The sequence below is a fragment of the Thunnus thynnus genome, chromosome 1, assembly GCF_963924715.1.
Source record: "Thunnus thynnus chromosome 1, fThuThy2.1, whole genome shotgun sequence".
Classification (NCBI taxonomy): Eukaryota; Metazoa; Chordata; class Actinopteri; order Scombriformes; family Scombridae; genus Thunnus; species Thunnus thynnus.
In genome coordinates, this window is record NC_089517.1 from 4,168,147 (window position 1) to 4,182,738 (window position 14,592).

Below are 14,592 nucleotides of genomic sequence, written 5' to 3' on the forward strand. Positions count from 1 at the left end.
CGTTAAGATACAACAGTGATAGAAAGAACATAATGGCATTTGTTTGTGTGCACGTGTTCACTCCAAGCTCCTTCTGTCTGCTTCCACGAGCTACCTGTCCACTACAGACATGGAGTTGAACCGTAATGAATGAATGAAAAAGGAGAGATGCAGGGGAGAAAAATGACACAGAAACTAAGAGTTTAACAGTTCTAACTGAGGTTACAGGTTCTCTAATTATTCAGAGGAAGCATTTGAAACTAAAATCATCATTCAGTCCAGCAGGTGTCATTGTGTTGAGTGTCGAAATCCAGTAAATCTCTCTCTGAGAGAGTGTTTTGGTAGATTGCCTCCTCTGGCTGAAGGAGTTACATCTTCAAGTCCAATTAAAGCTGCAAGCAGCATTGAACGGGCCTTCGCACCCTTGTACATGTCGGGGTGCGGTGCAGTCCAAGGGCTTCTGTCACGGGCATGCAGATGTCTCCAGACCTGGGCTGACAGGTCTGACTTTACAAACATGTGAAGTTTGGTGCAGACCGGAGCATTTACAATAAAGTTATAGCAACTTCCTGTGTCATGGCGAAACATCAAAACTCAACGTTGTGAGGATGACAATTTTCTGCAGGGTGAGACATGTCTGTCTTGCTCACACCTGTGGCATCAAAATTATGCAAGTTTTGGGCCCATTCACTGTAATTTCAATTAATAATTTTAAAACTTTTGATGAGTTTGTGTGTAAAAGAAATTCCTAATTTTCATCAAGTCTATTTTTAGAAAAGTAAAGACTTTTAACCCACATGACCTGGTCAAAGTTTGATTGACATGTGTACTGTCAGGTGTGTAGAGACAATAAGTAACTGCAGCTGAACACAGAAAAATAAACATATATTTGAATGGAGAGTGTGAGTGAACCGCTAGGTGCTTGGGCCCTAATAAAGGAAAAACTGCAGTACAGAGCTACAAATTTTAGTTTTGATTTTATTTTTCTGCAGCACTTTATCACTAAACTGTCACTCTCACTCCATTTTTCCCTTCTCCTCATAGGTCATCCCCACTACCATTGCAAATCATGATCAATTTTTTCATGTGGTCTTTGTAGAACATCATTATAATTGTCATCATCAGCATCACAATTGTGTATTTACATGTATACAAATAGAAACTTGAAAAAACAAAAAACAAAACATTTGTAATGATCACAAACCAAAAGTTGAAGATGAAAACATAAAACATCTTTTTTACATGATCTTTTTGTACATCATTTTAGTTTATCATTATCATCATCAACACTATTCATTATCCATGAGAGAAGAAAACAAAACATTTGTAATCTTCAAAAAGTAAAAACACAAAATAAAAAAGTAAAAGAAATAGTATAGAAAAAGAGACAGTCTAATAACTATTTCCAGCTTTTCAACTTCTCAGCAACTTGTTCAACTCATCATTTGTCATTCATCGTGTTCACCAGACCAAAGGATGCCACAGTATTCACTGTCAGCAGCTGCTTTAGTCTGTTTGAACCACAAAGTCAGTTACATAAAAAAATAATTTAACTGATTGAATTTGATCGATCTGATCTGCTGAATGCTGTAAGGTGATTAGTCCTCATGTCCTTTTGCCCCTCTCCAAAGAGTTCATTTTGTTTAAAAAAAAACTTTCATGTTTCAAATTTGGTCTTGTTTAAAGACATTTGTACGTTGTTCATTTTATGTTGAAGGCATCTTTTAACCCCTTCAGTGCTTGTTCCTTTGTGATTTTCCTCCAGGCCTCTGGAACATCAGCTGGCTTGGCCTTATATTCTTGAGCAAATCTGTCATTGTATTTTACCAGTACAAACTTCCAGTAGTCAGATGCCTCTATGCTGGGATCTGGAAGAATCAACCAGTCTGGATAGTACTTGGTGTAGTCTTTGTAAGGATGCCACTCTCCTTTAGTATCTCTGTTTCTGAATGTACATTCACTTTGTATATCAGTTGTACACAGTGTGTCAACCAGCTTATCACTGTCATCATGCCTGTATCCACCAAGACCTTGTGGTCAATGAACAGCTGCATGATGCTGCTTGTGATCTTTGCCTCCAGCCTCACAGGGAACTTTACAAAATGGACATTGATGTCCACAACCAAACATGCGCTTGAAAAGCTCCTCCTGTGGTTTGATGGAAGTTTGTTCAGAGTCTCAGTGATGTTTTCAGACTTTGAGAATTCCTCCTGAAACTGTTCTTTCAAGTCTTTTATTGACATTTTGAGGCTGTTGATAAATGGATGACATGTGCTTTGAATTTGAAACAAGGCGATTTTTTCATTCTCCTCTGAAATTGAGATGTCTTTAATCAAATTCTTCCGCATGTTGCTGATGAGCTCTGTGATGCTTTCATTGTTGTCTGGCAGTTGAAAACCATCTGGTCCGTTTGTGGCCTGCTCTAAGGCTGCTGTGATTTTGTCAACTATCACCTTCAGATTCTTTTGTTCCAGTTTGCATAAAGTTTTGTTCTCTGACATTTGTTGCTGGATTTGCTGAAATATCCAATCCTTAACATATATTTCATAGTTACAAATGAACTTGACCAAACTGTCAAAGTCATCCTTTTGCAGCAACTCCCTCTGAATGTTGTACTGGAAAAAGGAGCGGGAACTGAACTCTGCTGAATGACAACCTGTCAAAATTTCATCCACTATGTTTATTCCCAGAGATCTATTGATGTACTCTTCCACAGCAGGTTTGATACAAAACTGGACAAAATGCTTTGCTTTACGCTGACAATTATCTCTCTCTTCGTATAAATCAAGAAAATCTGTCAAGTACTGAGTCTTCTTCTTCTGCAGCTGAATTTTAGGATCTTTATCTGACAAGAATTTTTGGTGCATTTTGAGGAATTCCCTTGAGGCAATGCCACAAATGTGAAGTTTCAGGTCAAACTCAAACTTTGCATTTATTTTGTGATTACTTTTATCAAGGGATTCATCCATTTTTTCAAGAAGCTCCCTTGTAAAAGAGTCATTGTAATCTGTGTTTGTCTTTGCTTTATCAAACACAAACCGTGTGCAAGACTCAATGACACTGTCAGCGATGTTCTGCAGTTCTCCTAGTCGAATCAGTTGTTTAAACTTCTCCATTAAGGAGTCTGTATGTTCATGCTTGATTTTAAATGGATCCTTCCCAATCTCCTTTAGGTCTGTAATGTTTTGGAATTTCTCATCAACATTCTGGTTTGAGAAACTTCTACTCAACTGATTCAGGACACTTGCTGCGGCATTTCGCTCTTTCAGGCCAGACACATTTTTAGTGGCTTCAGTCCACATCTTTTCAAACTTCTGTGTCAGCTGTTCATCAGACAGTGTGAAGTGTTTACAGGCACTCAGGAGCTTCATGACCTCGTCTTCAATCCCGCCTCTGTATTCCTTCTGAATGTCTTGAGCCTTTTTTGAACTTATTTTCAGCTCAAGTGCACAATCCAGTTTATTGTTCACTGAATTATTGATTTCCTTTGCGAGACTACTGATGCTGTTGAAAAAGTCAGTTTTGTATTTTTCTGTCAGATTTACATTCTGGTCTTTCTTTTCGTAGTAGTTTGTAAGTTTCTCCTTCATTTCTCTTTCTTCAGATGATATTTTTTCTGACATCTGTGATTTTTTTGATTCAACCAAAATGCTCCAAGTTCGAATATCAGCTTCATTGTCAGAATTTAAGATTTCCATCTCTGCTTCTGTTTGCCAGGAGAGGATTTCTTTTCTGAACTGCCATTCCCATTGACTGAACTCTTTGCAAAGGTTGTCGTAGGCCTGAGCCACAAGAGTGTTTCTGAAACTAAAGATGAAGTTCTCATATTTCACTGCTTTCCAAAGACTTTTTATCCATACTAGAAACTCTGGGATCTGTGAGACTTTAATACTTTGGGCTGTTTTCACTGTTGCCAAAAGATTTTTCTTGAAATCTGCTACAGCTTCACTGTAACCTGTGTTCACTGGTGCCATCGGAGGGGTTCCATGCCAGAGTCCTGGGATGTTAGAGTTGTTTTTGTCCATGTCATAGTCCAGCACATCTGTGAATGCTGTAATAGAAGGCTGCTTTTCCATTTCAGCTGCAATTTGTGTCATTTCATTGAGCTGCTCCAAGAGCTTCTTTCTATCTGTTATGGTCTTTGCATGAGCTGAAACTCCAGAAACATTTTGATGCACAAAATGACAAACTGGCTTTTTACCAATTTCCTTCATTCTCAAGAAGGCGTGAGCTGCAATTTGCAGGATGTCTTTCATTTCTGTTGAGTTCTCCATGGCGAGGTTGATAATGGTGACATCACTTAAGCCAATCACAAAGGTTGCCAGCTGGTTGTCATGCTTATAACTTTCCTCTAGTTCTGCCAAATCAGGAGATTTTAGACCTTCTGTGTCAATGAGAACTATGAATTCATAATTCAACTCATGTTTCATGTCCTCTCCAACTTTGAGGAAAAGCATATAAGCTCCTCTTGTGCATCTGCCGCTGCTGACAGGAAACTGCACACCAAACATGGTGTTGAGGAGTGTTGACTTCCCTGTACTTTGAACACCCAGCACACTCAGTACTAACAGTCTTCTCTTCCCTCCAACCTTCTTGTGAAGCTCCGTCAGCACATCTGTCACCCATCTCTCTGGGATGTTGGAAGCATTTCCATCCAAGAGCTCTAAAGGATATCCATCCAACAGCATTTCAGCTGCCAAACCAGGGAGACGAGATATTTCATTAGCAGTGTTTCTTGAGCCAGAAATTGAGAACTCATAGATGAGTCCCATCTCTCTCATGTAATGCTCTACTCCTAAAGAGCTCTCTATCAAAGCCTGATCTAACTTTGCAATGAGTTTTTTATCTTTCTTCTCACATTGCTCTTTGAATTCCTTGCGCAGCTCAGACAGTTTCCTCCGTGAATGTGTGTTAAACTTGAGTTTCATCCACTTCAGGAAAAAATCTCTTTCTTCTTTGTCACTTGTGGATAAAGTTTTAATAAAACTCTTCATTCCTTTCGACAGTTTTTGTTTGCTTTGCTCCTCCATAATTTTTTGTTTTTTTGTCTGTAGCTGGGATTTATACTGTTCAAGTCCTGAGTCACCAGATTTCAATCTACACTCCTGCGTCTCTAACTGTGATATTTTTTTCCACTTATCTCCCTGAAAAGGAAGTTGTTGTTTCTTGTAGTCTGGTATACTTCGCCCCTCAATGTCAACCATGATCTCCTCAACTGCTTTCTTTTGTTTTTCACTTGTGTTTTCATCCACAGATAGACCAAGTTCAACAGCTATTTTGTGCATATTGACAATGTTCAGCGTAGCTGTTTCTTCTGGCAGTGAGGTCTTGATGGCTGCACAAAGTTTCTTTGAAAACTCTGCAACATTTACCTTTGAGTCTTTGATTTTCACACTGCTGTTTGGTAGCTCTAACTCTTTCAGTGTTGTCTGGACAGACATCATGTCCTCTCTAGAGTTGTCCTTGCGATTAACAACCAAGAAGAGTTTGGATTTCACATCTTGAAGAGAAGTCAGAATCTTGTGCTCATTTTCTTCAACTTTGTCCAGGAACACAAAGGTTGCAGTTGACACTTGATAAAGAAAATTGAATTGTGCGAGTGACTCAGAAATGTCTCCTCTCAAATTGGCAAAGGCAACTGGTCCTGGAAATATGTCAAGATCTTTTTTGCCACAGGGAAGGTACCAGCAAACCTCGACCAAACCGTTGGCTATTTCTCTTTTAAGTTCTCCTCCTTCCATATCTCTGTGTATGAAGATGTTGTGATTCTGTTGGCCACGACTGAGAATATGATTCAAAACCTGTGACTTGGACAAACTACAGTTTTTCAGCCTCACAAAGGTAAAGAATGGTATATTTGCTTGGACAATGTTGTCTTCAACAAACCCTCTTGATTCAGACAAATCATGTGGACACCACTCTTTGACGATGTCTCTCAGAGCCCACAGCATCAGGGAACACTGACTGTTATCACCATGAGGCAACAGCAGTGGGACAGAAAACTGGCACATTGTCATCTTGAGGGCCATTTCCTGTTGCAACAAGCTTTCAGCACAAAGAAAAAGTGCGACTATGAGGTCGAGAGCGTTAACCTTGTTGTCTGCAGAGTCATCTGCAGTGACCAGGTCAAAGTCAAAGAGATAATTGTTTTCATCATCATCATCATCATCATCATAGTTTGATAATTGTGTACAGTTTCTGCATTCTGCATTGATTTGAAAGAGTTTCCTGAGAAAGCACCATGGTATTTTCTCCAGTGATTCAACAGCTTCATCATAAATGCTGTTTCTGTTGATTTCCAGAAGAGACTGAAGAGTGAGCTTGTTGGGATAAAATTTCTTCAGTCCAAGTTTGGAGAGAAAGTTGAAAAAGACTAGGAAAGAAAGAAAAGATCACTTTTAAAAACAAGAAAAATTAACAGAAAAATTAACCCTCTAGGATTTAGTATGTTACATAACATTAATTTTTATTTGTATGCCATTTTTAAATGTGTTTACAGGGTCATAATGGCATCTATGGAGGACCTGATTTGATTCAGCTCTGTGTTGTGATTAGTTTGCAAAAAATAGGCCCAAGATTGTGTTTTTTGTGAAATGTCTTGTTTTCTGATTCACTGGTGTCTTTAATATTAATACGTGTTATGAAATGCAGTTGTGTTTCTTTATTTGTAACTGTTTTCTTGAATGTTGCTCCTCAGGGTTTATTCTAATTTGTACAGAAAATCAGTTGCATTGGCCTGTGTCAATTTAATGTAAAATGATAAAACCTCTCTCTTTCTTTCTTTCTTTATTCTCAACCACGTTTTAAAAATACACAATATAGTGCTATTTCTGCAACACATTTTTTTATTATTGAATCTTTGATTGTGACATATCTGATGACTCACCAGTGTTTGTGGAGGAAAGGATTTGTCTGGATCTCTGACAGTTTATAGAATCGACCTTTACTGCTGCTGCTACTAAATGATAATATTTAACTTGTAAAACAAATCAGGATGCTGGTGATTTCCACTTTAGCTTGTCTTACTTATTTTAACTGTGATAGTTATACAAGACACTGCTTCCTGATTCTTTGTGTGTGTATCAAGTATTACTCATGTTGTGGAGACATAAATCTGTTTACTGTCACATTATAGAGACAAAAATCAAGTCCCCACCACATAAATCATTACATTTTAGGATGAAGACTTGATGTAAGGTTAAAGTAAGGTTAGATTTAGGGCAAGGAAGTTAATGTAAATTAATGTATGTGTGTGTGTGTGTGTGTGTGTGTGTGTGTATGTGTGTGTGTGTGTGTGTGTGTGTGTATCTGAACTGACAGCACAGTGAGGGGACATAACAGGGGCCCTATTATTTCTATGATGCGGAAAACACGGACGGAGAGTTTGATAATAAAAATGGAATCAACTGTTAAACGTGGAATATTGTGGAATTTGCCAAAATGTGGATGCAATTTATAAAAATCAGGGTTTTCCCTTCAGCACATAAGCATTTTTTCACAGCAGGAACAAAAAAAAACTATGCTGAGAGTTTCTAAAGGTGTGATTTTGGTGGCACACTGCTGCAGCTTCTGTCCTCTCATGTCTGTGTTGTACTAAGTTGTACTGGTTTTTGATGACGTGTATTTATTTATATTTATTATATTTATTGTTTTGTGTGGTTTGACTGAGCTATTTCCAACTATTTTCTATGAAGTAACAAACCCATTACAACACACACACACAGTCATGTTGATGAGGCCCTCTGACACGGCTAAGTCATCCAAAAAACTGAGGAATTCAATACTAACATACTATCGTCTCATACTATCCTGTGATTATTATTTGTTATGTGAAGGATTACTTCAGGCTATAGCGCTCACATATCTGTTTCACTTCTTCATGCAAATGTCTGAGTGTACTGTGTTATGATGATGCTATGATTACGTTTTGAATAATTTCTTAGTGAATTGAAATTTTATTCAAACACCACATGATTGGACACTTTATGGTGACAAAATGTGCTTAAATCATGAAACACGGAATTTGTGAAAAAATCAAACAGAATCTGTAAAACATTAAAACGGAGCTCATAAGGCCCTACATGACCTCTACTGAGAACACTTTTTTTTCCATTCAGTGGAAAACAACTTATTTAGACTTCCAGACATTACTTAGTGTAATGATGGTGTTTCAATTTGAGTCTGATTTTATATTTAATTATTTTGAATATGAGGATGCATTGTGCATGTATGTAATTTATTCATGTATTAATTTATTTATTTGACTCTCTTTAAGCTCAAGTCTATATAAAATATTTAATTAAAAATAAACTTGTATATCTAAAAACTGATTATTACAAACAAAAATTAAGCAATTAGGCTTTTATTAATGAACACAATCTGATTATTAGTTTCTTTGTTTATTAAACTTGAATTTGAAATTGACCATCAAGAAACTGTAAAATAACTACAGGCTGCTATGAAACGTTTCCTTTTGTTGAGACATTTAGTCTCAAGTGGGTGTTTGTTTGAATTTATCTCAGTATTAACATCTATATCAACACCATCTTCACCTCCACCTGCTTCACTCTGAACTGATGCTGCTCCGTCTTTCTCTCTCTCTCCACCTGTTGCAGTGACTTGTGTTTATTTTTTGCAACTTTGATTTGTCTCATCACTTCATCTCCTTTTGTTTCCTTTGAACATTTTTGTTTCATACTAATGTATCAATAATTACATTACACTGAAGATCATGGTATCATAATTCTACGATAATTACATTAATATTTTGAGTTTATCTCAAACATTGGAGTTGAACTATGGCCAAAGTAAATATTTTATAACAGAGTTCATGTTATCATTTCTTTTCTGGTGATTTCACATAAATCCCATTGTTGAACTGCATCTATGAGTTCTCCTTCCTGGTTCAGACCTTCATAAATGTCTCTTGGTTAAAACTAAATCTACTTCAATAAATGTAGGTAATGTGAGTGGGAGTGTACCTGTAGGCTCTCGTCCATCTATGTCCATCGTAGTCGAGGTCAGTGTTTTCTCTTCATTCCCCTGCTCTTCAGAATCTAGACACACAATTATATAGCATCTTTTTGTTTGACAGAACCAGTCCATCTTAAAAAATATATAAAATGCAATCCATTAGTGCGTTAAAATACTGCACATATTTCAAATCATCACTAACTAGATACAGTTATGATCAACTTCAAATTATATTGTGAAAAAATGCTTTGTGTCACATTTCAATACAAAACAGTCAAATGGTTCCAGCATACTGAGGTTCACTGACACCTGACATCAGACTGCAGGAGACTCTGGGACAGTTTCATGCATCTGTTGTATTTATACTTGATGTAGAAATCAAAAGTATTTGATACAACTGAACAACAGGTTTCTATTTACCTTTATCTCGGGTTCTGAGGAGGAGTGCAGTGAAGAGATATCTCAAAACACATTAAGTGTGATAAGTTATGTAACAAGTTATGTTGAGAATGTGGGGGATAGTCAACTCCAGCATATCTGTAAATTCATTCTTAAGCAGGTGTAAACAGCTATGATTAATCATCAGTCTGTTTAATCACTGCTTCACTTCTTCATAGTTATCAGGACTTTTTTTCATTGTACTGTCAGCTACATTCATTAGAAGTGATTTTCAACTTGCTGTTGATAAACACCTTTACTACCCTGCTGAAAGGAGATAATAATGTTATCATGAGTCAAGAAGCCCTTGAGTCGAATCTTATTTTGTCAGTTGTCACTGAACTTTTTCTAGTTACAGGACAACAGCATGGTAGACTATCAAGTCTTGCAAACTCTCTCTTGTTTCAAAATTACCTAACTACAAAACTAATGTAATGGAAACAGAGATAGATCATAGGTTTTTACATCACAGATGATGATCAAAAGGCTGTAAAATACGAGTCTTAAAGGTAAAACATAACGTTTGGTATGTAGGCTGTAATGGGAGGTGAGTGTAGGGCAGCTACTCCGCAGGTGAACTGGAATGTTCTGTAATCTGATGTGAGTACAGCTCTACTCAACAGTGTAGTGAGTAATGCAAAGGGTCTCTACCACAAAGTGAACCTAGTGAGCTAGCCTGCTGCTAACATTGGAGCTAATATTGGAGTTGAACTGTGGCCAAAGTAAATATTTTATAACAGAGTTCATGTTATCGTTTCTTTTCTGGTGATTTCACATAAATCCCATTGTTGAACTACATCTATGAGTTCTCCTTCCTGGTTCAGACCTTCATAAATGTCTCTTGGTTAAAACTAAATCTTCTTCAATAAATGTAGGTAATGTGAGTGGGAATGTACCTGTAGGCTCTCGTCCATCTGTGTCCATCGTAGTCGAGTGTTTTCTCTTCATTCTCCTGCTCTTCAACATCTAGACACACAATTATGTATCATCTTTTTGTTTGACAGAACCAGTCCATCTTAAAAAATATATAAAATGCAATCCATTAGTGCGTCAAAATACTGCACATATTTCAAATCATCACTAACTAGATACAGTTATGATCAACTTCAAATTATATTGTGAAAAAATGCTTTGTGACACATTTCAATACAAAACAGTCAAATGGTTCCAGCATACTGAGGTTCACTGACACCTGACATCAGACTGCAGGAGACTCTGGGACGGTTTCATGCATCTGTTGTATTTATACTTGATGTAGAAATCAAAAGTATTTGATACAACTGAACAACAGGTTTCTATTTACCTTTATCTCGGGTTCTGAGGAGGAGTGCAGTGAAGAGATATCTCAAAACACATTAAGTGTGATAAGTTACTTAACAAGTTATGTTGAGAATGTGGGGGATAGTCAACTCCAGCATATCTGTAAATTCATTCTTAAGCAGGTGTAAACAGCCATGATTAATCATCAGTCTGTTTAATCACTGCTTCACTTCTTCATAGTTATCAGGACTTTTTTTCATTGTACTGTCAGCTACATTCATTAGAAGTGATTTTCAACTTGCTGTTGATAAACACCTTTACTACCCTGCTGAAAGGAGATAATAATGTTATCATGAGTCAAGAAACCCTTGAGTCGAATCTTATTTTGTCAGTTGTCACTGAACTTTTTCTAGTTACAGGACAACAGCATGGTAGACTATCAAGTCTTGCAAACTCTCTCTTGTTTCAAAATTACCTAACTACAAAACTAATGTAATGGAAACAGAGATAGATCATAGGTTTTTACATCACAGATGATGATCAAAAGGCTGTAAAATACGAGTCTTAAAGGTAAAACATAACGTTTGGTATGTAGGCTGTAATGGGAGGTGAGTGTAGGGCAGCTGCTCTGCAGGTGAACTGGAATGTTCTGTAATCTGATGTGAGTACAGCTCTACTCAACAGTGTAGTGAGTAATGCAAAGGGTCTCTACCACAAAGTGAACCTAGTGAGCTAGCCTGCTGCTAACATTGGAGCTAATATTGGAGTTGAACTGTGGCCAAAGTAAATATTTTATAACAGAGTTCATGTTATCATTTCTTTTCTGGTGATTTCACATAAATCCCATTGTTGAACTACATCTATGAGTTCTCCTTCATGGCTCAGAGTTTCATAAATGTTCCTTGGTTGAAAACAAATCTACGCTGATAAATGTAGGTAATGTGAGTGGGAGTGTACCTTTAGACTCTCGTCCATCTGTGTCCATCGTAGTCAAGGTTGGTGTTTTCTCTTCATTCCCCTGCTCTTCATCACCTAGAGAAACAATTATATATCATCTCTTTTATTAGATAGACCCAGTTTCATCTTAAAAAATACATAAAATACAATTCATTAGTCAAAATACTGCACATATTTCAAGTCATCACTAACTGAATACAGTTATGAGCAACTTCAAATTATATTAAGAAAACATGCTTTGTGTCACATTTCAAGTTCAATGCAATACAGTCAAATGGTTCAAATAATGAATTTACTCATTTTTGTCAAAACAGCATCATAAGCAAAAATTTCATTAATAAATTAGATGTGTAATATAACCTTTGCTCACATTCCTCTGTTTTTTTGTTGTTGTTTTTTTTACTGTTTCTATGTATCTTAAATCCTTGTTAATGTAGTGTTTCTTCGTAAATTTAGGCAGAACAGCTCACCCACTATGCCAAGCTGAACACACACATGCCAGTTTGGGTTTTTTTGTTAACGCTTCTGTGCTTCCCCTGGTAACCCCATATTTAACATTGATTTTTACCTTTTGTCTGTGTATTAGTGCCATGTAAAATGAAAACTATTGTCTTTTTTGTTAGCACCATAAACTAAATTCCCATCACCTCCATTGTACTGAGGTGGAAGCAGAAATCTAAGGGATGGATATCTTAAAACCTCAGATGATAAAACTTAACTATTTGCATGGCTAGATTTATCTATTTATATTGATATTTTATATATTGTTTTCAGATTCCACTAGAGGTGAGTTAAAGTGAGTTCTTTCTTTATTTCTTAGTTAGTTAGTTAGTTTGTTAGTTTGTTTGTGTGTTTGTTTCTTTCTTTCTTTTCTTTCTGTATTTTCAGTCACGTTTTTAAAATACACAACATAGTGCTATTCTGCAACACATATTTTTAATATTCAATCTTTGATAGTCACATATCAGATGACACACCAGTGTTTCTGGAGGAAAAGGTTTCTTGATATAGAAACAAAAAGTCTTTGATACACCTGAATAACAGGTTTCATTTTCCCTTTATCTTGGGCTCTGAGGAGGAGTGCAGTGAAGAGACCTCAAAACACAATAACCGTAATCAGTTATGTTGAGAATGTGGGGGATAGTCAATCCCAGCATATCCATGAAAATATTCTCAAGCAGGTGTAAACACCCATGATTAATCAACACCAGTATCTTTAATTAACTTCTCAGAAATCACTGCTTGTAGTTATCAGGACTTTTTTTTCATTGTCTTGTCAGCTACATTCATCAGAAGTGATTTCCGACTCGCTGTTGATAAACACCTTTACTACCCCGCTGAAGGGAGATAATAATGTTATCATAGTCAAGAAGCCTTTGAGTCGAATCTCATTTTGTCTGTTGTCACTGAACTTTTTCTAGTTACAGGATAACAACATGGTAGACTATCAAGTTTTGCAAACTCTCTCTTGTTTCAAAATTACCTAACTACAAAACTAATGTAATGGAAACAGAGATAGATCATAGGTTTTTACATCACAGATGATGAACACACGCTTTGAAATACGAGTATTACAGGTAAAACAACATTTGGTATGTAGGCTGTAATAGGAGGTGAGTGTAGGGCAGCTGCTCTGCAGGTGAACTGGACTGTTCTGTAATATGATGTGAGTACAGCTCTACTCAACAGTGTAGTGAGTAATGCAAAGGGTCTCTACCACAAAGTGAACCTAGTGAACTAGCCTGCTGCTCACATTGGAGCTAACACTGGAGTTGCGTCTCTCCATGCATCCATGGTGGGAGGGACTAAGATGCAAGGAAAAGACGCAAGTGAGGGAAATGTGGATGCAATTTAAGAGACTTGGGATGTACTCTATATCAACACCATCTTCACCTTCACCTGCTCCTCTCTGAACTGATGCTGCTCAGTCTTTCTCTCTCTCTCCACTTGTTGCAGTGACTTGTGTTTATTTTTTGCAACTTTGATTTCTCTCATTACTTCATTTCCTTTTTGTTTCCCATGAACATGTTTATTTCATACTAATGTATTAATAATTAGATTATGCTACATCAGTACTTTTTGTGGGTGTTTAGGTCTAGACAACATTTTGGCCAATGCGTTCCACCTCTTTTGCTCCCTACAGACTGTTTACGGAAAACCAGAAACATGAATGGAAACCAGAACTTTTCAGATATCAAATCTTGTCCCTTTCCTTCAGATTCTGCATTCATATGCCGATATCTGTTTATAGAGATTAAGAGTTTGCTTACCTGGTGAACCCTGCACCACACCCTCTTTAGGCTGCTTGTGAAGAAAAGCATGGCCAAATTCCTGAGCAATGATCTGGAATGAGAAGAGAATAAATGTTATAACTGAACACAGTCTGCTTTATGTAAACTCAGGCTGTATTAAAGACAACTAACTGTGCTCTCCACCTGTGGTGTGAGGAATTTCTGTATCCTACAGGAGAGGAAAGGTTCTTCCAGTATGCTGCTGACTGAGGGCCTCTCTGTGGGGTTGTGTTTCAACAGCTGTTCCAAGAGAGAACGCAGTTCTTGGGAGTAGTGATCAGACACTGGAGGGTAGACGCCACGGACAATCTTCGCCTCCATGTGCATGCTATTGTCAGCATTAAACTGAGAGGAAACACATTTAGTACACAGTTATAACCACTGCAGAAAAAATGAAGAAAGGAAAGACGACCCATTCTTGTTTGTCAACTATAAGACACACAGAGAAGAGATCTAAATCAGTATGTGAGAGAACATTGAAATGCTGTGTAAGATACATTAAATCTACATGAATTAGTAAACAGCTCACACACAGAATACTTACTGCAGGCTTAAGAGTGTACATTTCATACAGGACACAGCCAAGGACCCAAATATCACTGCAGAGGGAGAGAAAGTCAGAGGAGAGAACAAACAAATAGACAAATTGGGATCAGTTCTGAGGGTAGATTTACATTTATTCAATAACAGTCAG

General features: G+C 37.1%; 1 protein-coding gene across 1 annotated transcript; it reads right to left on the reverse strand.

The window, feature by feature from the left end:
- Window positions 1-892: 892 nt before the first annotated feature.
- On the reverse strand, window positions 893-14,493 carry LOC137189176 (up-regulator of cell proliferation-like). The gene is made up of 4 exons (XM_067598936.1): window positions 14,443-14,493; window positions 14,043-14,243; window positions 13,878-13,950; window positions 893-6,352 (listed from the first exon to the last, which is right to left on the reverse strand). The coding sequence occupies exons 1-4, from the start codon at window positions 14,461-14,463 to the stop codon at window positions 1,857-1,859; spliced, it is 4,791 nt and encodes a 1,596-aa protein (XP_067455037.1). The 5' UTR covers window positions 14,464-14,493; the 3' UTR covers window positions 893-1,856.
- Window positions 14,494-14,592: the final 99 nt, after the last annotated feature.